We start from the raw sequence: 9292 nt of genomic DNA on the forward strand, positions 1-9292 counted from the left end.
AGGCATCAACTTTATTTCATTATGTGGTTTCTCTGTCAGAACGCTATTATAAATACACCGCGTGCGTTTTTCGACAAACACGGCGCTGTGTCAATTTTGAACTTCGTTTCATTTCGCAGATTCGAAGTTATTACTGCCAATATTTGAACTTCTTGCTTTAAGTTGCAAAATACGGGCACAGGTTACGGATACGGGCACCGTGAGTATTTAGGTCTCCTCACCGTATACAAAAAAGAAGTCATTTTCGTTCGGAGTTCGCTTGTCGAGTGGACTCCCTTACGGTCGCTGCTCTTTGAAGTTAAGAAACGGTAACCGGACAAATTTATAACTGAAGATCAAAGGCTGCGATGGCTGATATTTCTTGCCGTTTTTCGCCACTTCTTTGGGCATTTGCCGTCTCACCATTACCTGAAGACATATTGCGTAGCTTTACTTTAGTTGTTTTTATCCTTGAATGGGCTATTTGAGCTCCGGTTCAAAGCATACATAAGTCGCTAGTTCGGCCTGATTCGCAATAAATTACGGCGCTAGTACACTATGGTGTCTGAACCCTGTTCTGGCGCATTTATCTAAATATTGGGTCTATCCTGTACTATAATTATTCTGGGCAAGGGTCCTTACTTGTGTACGACAAAACGAATTATTTGAACGTTTCACCTAAAGCGAAGCACATTTAACCCATTTTCAACTACCATGACTCGGCGACATCCAATTTGGTTGCTCATTTGCTAAGGCTGAGATTAGCGTCACTGCCTAGATTCCCAGAGGAGCCAGATGTCCTTTCAATTATGCAGGAAAGGAATTAGGTGGCGATTACGACACTCCTTATTGCAATGTTTGGGAACTGCTGTTTAGCTGTTCTGACTGTGCAAAATACTTTGAGGCAAAAAGTTCTAGATCGACATATTTGTAGGGTTACCGAAAACTTTTCTTTCCAGTGGTTGACGAAGCACAAACACCGGTTGCCTCGCTCATTGTTCAGCCCTCACTCTAGGTTCTGGCGTCGGCGGTGCTCAGCCTCAGCTCTACCAGCTCGTTTAGATGCAGCGGCTGACGAAGCACACGACCGCTTGCCCCACCCGCAGTTTAGTGCTCAGTCCTTTGTGCTGCCGTGCGCTAAGGCAGGACTGACTCGTGGGTTCTCTCGGTGGCAGGTATGGTGAACCTCTGCGTCGGCGGCGTGAAGTGCGTCGCAGAAAGGGACCGCGACCCTCGTCTTAGGAAGCGAAACCACACCATCGTCTAACGCATGCGCTCACGGTTTCGCAAGCGTCGCGCGACGAGCATCTCGTGCGGGCACAGTATACTGCCCCTCACCCACCGCACACTTTCGGTGAGCGCTCGCGACGCCATGGCGAACCACCCTTCCGTCAAAATTTCGCGAAACTTTCCTCCTTTACGTTTTTCGCTCGTCGGTCTTCCTATCGTTCGCTCGGTTACGACGACGGTGACGCCGCGAAAATCCAAATGCGGCCGCCAAAGGCTGCGGATAAAACGGCAACCACCTTTTACCGCATGGTGGTCTAAATCACGCCGTAACCGTCGCGCTTTCCACTCCGGATGGCCCAGGAACAGCTCCTTCGTGTAAAGCAGCTTTTAGCCTAAAGGAACGTAAGGTGAGTTCTAAACATTATTTAGCGTATTATAAAAATGAATAAAATGCATAAACCACAGTCCAAGTTCGAAGATCTTTCGGCAAACTTGCACTATTCTGAAACCAGAAAAGTAGGCTTACACAAGTTGTCTCCCCCGCAGCAAACGTCAGGAATGAGTACATGCTGGAATATCTTGAGTGCTGATTTCTGTCATTAGTTAGCACGTTCAACCTGCACAACCCAGGCTTAAAGACGCGACATGTTTGTATTAGGTATAAAACGACAAAACACTGACACTTATAAAACACAGATATCATATTAAACATTACAAACAAGTATGATCTCATCACAGTTTTAGGCGCCGTATGAAGTTTTCAGTTGCGCAGCCTACTGAATGTCAATTAGGACCGACTTCCTGTCTATTTTCAAGCAGTGAATACGGTAGGTTGAACTACCAAATCTTCAAGAAAGTGCATTACGATAAAGTTACTTCTGCTTCTGTATTAATCTTTAGCAAATCAGTAATGCGCGGAATGACAATTTTTTTTGCATTTTTTTACGACATCTGCAGTTTTTTGTACCCCACAAGGAAAGGACGCAACGCTAAACTTCCCAGTTTAGGTTTTTACAAGAAATACCGGTCCTAAATCCTTAACAAGAGAATTGGCGGACAAAAGGCTACTGTGGCTGGCTTTATTTAAATACGAAACCACCCAAGTGGTATTTTTTCTTTTTGCATACTTCGTACTATTTACTAGATGCGTGCCCAGGGTTCCTTCAAGAGGTGCGAGGGAAAAACAATCCGGGTTTTGGGACGCAATTATTCTGCTAGTGCGCACCTTGAAAACATATTTGCGTAAAAGACAGTGCTGGGCTTCAGCTTGTCTTTACTATTGCATACAAAGAACTTTTTTTCGGGAAGGCAACAGTTCTCTATTGTTAGAAACTGATTTTTTGAAAACAAAAAATTCACGTTTAGTTGAGAAATATGAGGCAAGAAGTGTGTACAAGTCACTTTCGGTGGGAGGCCGCAAAACAGTCCTTGTTTCTCTGCAGGCACAAGGGAACACTGCACGTGTCACACAGCCATGTCGGTCTTGAAGGCTGTGATTTTGTACTGCACATACCGCATCTGCACATACTCCAAATCCGTACATGCATTGTGGGCACTTTAGGCGATCACCAAATTCCGTGACACCACCCTCTGTACTAATTGATTCAGTTTTCTAATACCAATTGAATCAATTTATTCAGCACTTCAGTTTTAGTTTACTGATTATGAGCTACTTCTAAACATGTTGTCCCACTCTATCCACTCAGCAGGAATATGATTTTAAGAGAAAAAAATCAAAAGGTGGTTATCTGGTGTGATCACAGAGGCTTCGGAAAAGTTAGCTATTCAGTATGAAGGTTGTCCCATTCCCTTGAACAATTTTCCACAGCCCAAGTAATCTCCAACTGTTGTAGCATGGGGACTTGCTACAAGCTGGTCAAAAATAATCGCATTTTTTTTACAGGTGCTATATAGAAAATCTCACCAAATTTTAAATCCAATACGTCTTTCATGGGATTTTTTTCTTTAGCGCGCCAAGTGCTTTACTCCGAGTTTCATTTTCTTGCTTTGTGCACTTCCCCTGTTTTCGATAACACCCTCTTGCGGAGCTCACACCGCTTTCATTTTGTTTTTGGTTGCAGGTACACACAAAATTTTGCGTTTTTTTTTGTAGGGCCGATTTTAGCAAACGTGAGCTCCAGTTTATGCCAAGGTCTCTTCTTTTCGAAGCAAACTGTATAACAAAATAAATTAGTTCAGGTCCGAAATCCAGTCAGCAATATTTACCGTAAACTTCTGGGCAGAAATAGGAATATTTTTGAGCAGACTTCTTGAACCAGCCAGAAAGTCACCATGACGCGGTCGTAATTTCGGCTGCTTCTACACCGCGGTCGAAACAAAGAGGCTTGCTGGGTAGTGAAATTTAAAAAATCCGTCGGTGCACTTACGGGCCTTGCGGGCGAAAGCTTGTAAATAACTAACAACTTCTGCATTTCTGCATATATATCGCGCTTTTTAAAGCGGAAGCTTGCCTTGTGGGACCGATGGCATGCTGTCAAAAAATTAATGCATATCCCCATAGATCGAATGGTCGAACGAAAAGCTCCGATAAGCTCTCTCGACCCAAGGCGCGCTTGTGAAACTGGACTTCCACGGTGTCAGGACGGTTTCTAGAAAACCGCGAAAAACGAACTGTTCTAGATAAGACAGCACACGCGCCAATCATGAATAGCGAGTACAATATTATACTTTTAGTTCGTGAACAACTACCGGTATACATTTGGATAATCGAAGACATGTTTAATTAGAGCCCAAAAAATCACCCCATGGGGTCGTTCTTCCTTTACGATTTGGGTCTTTGAAGCTTTGACGATCGCTTGGGTGCCGTTTCAGGGAAAGTTTCACGCACTTTTATCGCCTTTTGTGACGAAGTTTCGATGTCAGATATTTTTCGCGCTGCATAAACTTTGTTGATGAAGGGGGTGGTGAAGTTTTTTCACGTCTTTTGTTTCTTTCTCTTTTGGCGGAAAATAATTTGACCTGCTTATTTTCTTCTACTTCCGTGACAACACGTTCAGGTGTCACACGGCACGCACAACTCGAGAACTTTTACCGTTCCAGTTCATAGTTAAATGAATTTTGTGGAGCGGGCATATTAGCACCTGATAGCTCCCGATAGCTGGCTAGTTCCTTAAGTGGATGTGTGCCCGGAAGAAAAGAACGACAACGTCAACAACGTTACCGGCACCATTTAGGTTGTGTATTTTGCGCAACGAGATTGGGGTATGCAGAAAGAGATATATACAATTGCACTAAATATTTCCTTTGTGCCTCAGGTCGCTTCAATTGCTGATTTGCATGAAATAATAAAAAAATGGGTTTTCATCATAGCGAAGTTTCATTTTACAGCCTCTGTCTTTCAGGAAATAGATTAGTATTTTGAGGTCCTCACGAATTTCAACAAGTGAGTTGGCCCTGGCCAGTTTCCGCTTGTGTGTACGTTTCAAAAACTTTTAGGGCATTAACAAGATCATCAATAACAACATCATTTCTTCTGTTGACGATGTGCGAAGATCGCCCAACGGAAACGCGCCAGGCCACTGCTGGGGACACTCGGAAGTAAATCCCATTGTATCAACACTGCGGTTTTGTATTCGTTTGCTCTTGAGAGCCGCGGCCAATTGTCTTGACCTGACAATAACGACGGCTTTATGCCGAATGGGACACTTTGCTATTTCGCTTTATAACAAATGGAACGTTTGTGCAAAGCTTCCCGCACTAGAGAAGGCTGATATGGCCGTTGATTGTATGCTCTTATTACCTCAGGCTTTTGTAGTAACACAATATCGCGATAAGTAATGGAACTATGAAAGCCACAATACGACAGGTCAAAACGAGAAGTCTTGTCACGTTAGACTTGAGCCACTGTTGGCGTTGTGAACAGCCGTCGAGATATCCACAGTGGCGGTATTTTAAATGGGGCCCAAATGTGTCTAGGGGCGACGCAGTTTTGCGGCCGTTTTCAAAGTTCTGTTTTTATTACCATGATTAAACTCTGTGGGGCTTTACGGTCGCCTTAGCGGGTAAACGCCTCAGGCTGTTCTTCACTAAGTCAGTTTAAGACCCGTTTTATAACACAACTAACGAAGCCAGCGCGGACAGCGAGAAAGCCGTGCCTTTTCAGTGCTCTTAAAACCTATATTTAAGAATGGGATGGGTCATGAATGGCATGAAACTCGTAAGTTTGATACGGGTTAGTTAAATGAAAATTGTGGCGTAAAGTTAATCGAGGTCCCACAAACAGAAGGTGAGTTTCAGCCATTTTACACCGCTGTACATTTTCCTTAAAATCTCGGATATTTGAAAATATACCAGGTCCCTCATTCTCGAGCGTTTTTCCCAAATACGTGCATTTGGCAAGTATATAGAGCTCCAGGAAATAGTTGAACCAAGCATTTTCAGAGTGTACCTGCGTAAAAGAGAGGGTTTTAGCCCTATCTTCTATCGTGTCCTTCTTTTAGAAGTCGATGTATTTGCGATAGTATATTGTGAGAGCATTTGCAACCTCACTGTGTGTTAGGTATATTACGAAAAGGAAACTTGGCGAAGTAAGCAACTTAACTCGGCGAAGAAATGTAGTAAAATGTGTTTTAGGCTAGTCCAAGCAGTGTACTAGAACGCAATTCAAGACTGGTTTAAAAATTGAGTTTTAGTATAGCGGAAAGCACCACTTTAGCGCGCCCATAGCGTTAGCGGGCGTGCTAACCATTGCGTAACGAGGCGCTATCGTTTGCGATTGCTGCGCACAAACGTTAACGCCACAGCTAAAACGCTATATTCAACTCCCTAATGTACTTCTCAAAATGGCGTATGCAAAATGGCCTGCACAAAGCATGACAGACGAAACAACAGGCGAAGGAGTTCGTTTATTCACCATTGTTTTGTTCGAAGATAAATCAAAAGAAGAAGACAACGATTGGTGGAGTTCTGATCAAGGACATTTTTTACGATGTTGTCAGTACATGTGTTGCAAGAATAAAGTAATTTTTACAACTGCGGATGTGACAAACCTAACAAAGTCAATACTAAATGTTTCTCAATCGGAGTACTATTCACCCATACTGTCAAAGCGGCGCAACTATGAAGCAAACTATAGGAAGGACGCTGACGCCAGATATCCTGCATATGTGGCGTGAAAGATGCTATATAACTTAGTCATACTGCATTTGTCTACTACAAATATAGCCTAAACAAGATCGGTGATATTGATAGCCAATTCAGGGTAAATGTCCACGAGTTTCCACTGGGACGAAGTTTTATTGTTAGGAAACGTCGGAAAAAAGTCCTTCAGCTTTGTCTCCAGACAAGGACAGTGCTATCTTGAACCAAAAACATCATCGACACTATTTGATATAGAATGCAATAACGTACGCCAATTTTTGCAATCTGATAGAATACACTCTTTACTTCAAAACATTTGTTGCAATAAATCCCCGGATAATAAAAGAATTCCTTAAGAGCACCATTGCTTTCTTCCACACAATGTTTTTTAGAACCTCATGGTGTATAAGCCGTATGCCCTGCGCGCAACCAGGCCAGAGAAAAAAATACCTGCGCTTGCAGCAGCACTTGGAGGCGCAGCTGTGGCTGCACACTTTCTTTTGTTTATTAACTGTACATACACAAGCTGGTTATTACTAAACAGCAAGTAAAGTGGTTCTGTCCACCACCATGCCGTGTTTGCTTACAGCCGGAAGAGCTGCGACGTACTGATAAACGATACTGAAGGGAAGTCGCAAGAGGATTAGAAAAAATAATTCTGTTTACAAGCTTACGGTATTGTTTCCACAAAAGTGCTGCATGCGGTGCCGACAATAATTTTTCGTCACCCAAAAGAAAAGGGATACTGGGAACTCCAAGAATCAGACCAAAGGACAGCCGCTGCTCATTACTGACCAGCCGTATACAGAAGAGAAATTCAAACAAGAGTGATTTCGAGCTTAACGTACACATCCCTTCTCAATGCATGGCTTTCAAAACGAGCGGAATGTCAAAATTGGACGATCCAACGGAAAGAAGGTGGTTGGAAAATTGCTAGGCGCAGAATGACTTGAATTTGGGGATGCGGGATAGAGCGGGGTCCCCAAACCGGATGTTTTCACAGGAAAGCCAAATACCACTTCAAGTTCATCGCCTCAGTGGCATCAGTGAAAGAGGAGCAGTGGAAAAAGATAGCACCACCAAATGCCCTCCACGACGCAAAAAGTGCAAAGATAACTCTAGGTTACCGGGCTTAAATGAATAGCAGAGGATGATTGCAACTGATGCTGCGAGCAGCAGTTACGCCTTCCCGAATAAGGCCTTACACTGTGTAAGAAGGCCGCATGGTTAAGTTAGGGTCCCGAGGTTGGCATGCCGAGCTAGAACAGAAAAGCCGGTTCCCAAACGCATAATATGGTCGATTGGGAGAGAAGGTCGCGTCACAATGTTGAGGGAAGTTCCAAATAGAGATTGTGAGCACCCTGCTTTCGTGATAAATAACGACGATGATTTTTATCTGACAGAGTGAGTAGTCCAAAAAATCAGGGCAAATTGCCACTTTGAAATAAAGAAAGACACAGTGATGCGTATACGCAAGGACGTGGGACACTCGTTCGACAGGTAATAGATCCTGGATAGAGCTATGTGCGCAGTGAGCATCGGCAACAGCAGCGAATTTTCGAAATTCCTTAAAGATGTATGGAGAGGCAGGTGCAGCTCCCACCGGTAGGGCACATTAGAAATCCGGTGCAATCGGACTGTACAAGTTGAATACTTACAAACTATCAGCCAACAAGTAGGGATTTTAAGGGCTTTCGTAGGGACAACAATTTGAAAATGTCTCCCATAACATAGAATGCCGCAACTCGTCAGCACGCTGCGGCGAATAATGCAGAAATTATGGACGCCAGTATTTCAAGTTATTTGTTGTTGATAAGGTAATATACGCGGAGATGTGCAGTTATGCAGACTATAAGTTGGATTAAAAACCTCTAGTTGCATAATTCTTATACGGTGGCATCGAGAATTCTGTCGAGTTAATTAAGGACCAAATTTTTGTTGTTCACTGTTACTTCACAATCACATTCAGGGCATGGCATAGAAGCACAGCCTGTTTAAGTATTTATTTTGTTAACTATCTTGTTATACCAGTATATACTCCTCCCCTGAGGGAAGTAATACAGGAAGCAGTCAAGGGGAGAAGTTGCTGTATTTGCCGAGTTACGAAAAAACCAATAGCTCAACAAAGTTTACGCAAATCAAAGCACGTAGATTCCACCTGATAAACAAAGATAATCAGATACAAAAATGGTGACGCTGGGGCTTTTGTTTACTTATTACCTCAGCGTTAGATCATGGTTGAGAAGCTTACTGGTTAGTAACCCACTCACCTGGGCCTGTTGACGTGCGAGTAGTACTTGTCGAGATGCTCGAGCAGGCGCAGCGCGTCGACCACGTTGCCGCCGACCTCCTCCGGGTCAGCTCTGGCCAGTACGGAGCCCATCTGAAGCACCAGCAGACCCACCAAAAAGACGACGGCCGCGCGACTCATCTTGCCTCCGGCTGCCATCGGCGTGCGAAGAACTGCTATCTCTCCTCTCTTGGTATCTAATGACTGCTTTTAACTGGAATTAACGTTTTTTTGTTATCTAATTATTCAACAAAATCTGTGCAATCGTTTTTTATAGTTCGCAGTGGCGCCTTCTTCTTCCGGCTGTAGTTTTGTTTTTCTCTCCAAGTTTACGGGCGTACTCTCGCTCCCCCTTGGCTGGTCCACCCCGCGGTTCACGCGATCTCTGCCTCACTTGTCGTACGCGTATATCGGCGCCCAATGTTGGCGTCCGTAACTTGCGCGCAGGTTAGCCGGGAAGCACTTCCCCATCACGCGCGGTTTTATAAGGCGCGCGCGCTCGCGCATACGCATGGTCACGTGGTCGAACACACGCGGCGCGAGCCAATGGGAGCGGGGCGGCCCACGAAGAGGAACCATTCAATAAACGAAGGAGCCTCGACAGCAAAGAGTGATACAAAGAAAGAGGGAGCAGTAAAAAGGGAAGAGCAGCTCCCGTCGACGCGCGGGAAAGCGGGATTTCCCGGCCGGCGG

General features: G+C 44.3%; 1 protein-coding gene across 1 annotated transcript in view; it reads right to left on the bottom strand.

The window, feature by feature from the left end:
- LOC144178065 (uncharacterized) overlaps positions 1-9047 on the bottom strand; it is a 139424-nt gene extending 130377 nt beyond the window's left edge. The window contains exon 1 of the mRNA XM_077705592.1: positions 8580-9047. Coding sequence (XP_077561718.1) covers positions 8580-8758 — 179 coding nt within the window. The 5' untranslated portion in view covers positions 8759-9047. The remainder of the gene's footprint in view (positions 1-8579) is intronic.
- Between the last annotated feature and the right edge of the window lie 245 nt (positions 9048-9292).

This window comes from Haemaphysalis longicornis, unplaced genomic scaffold (assembly GCF_048455015.1).
Source record: "Haemaphysalis longicornis isolate Haplotype H1 unplaced genomic scaffold, Haemaphysalis longicornis Haplotype H1 scaffold_4, whole genome shotgun sequence".
Classification (NCBI taxonomy): domain Eukaryota; kingdom Metazoa; phylum Arthropoda; class Arachnida; order Ixodida; family Ixodidae; genus Haemaphysalis; species Haemaphysalis longicornis.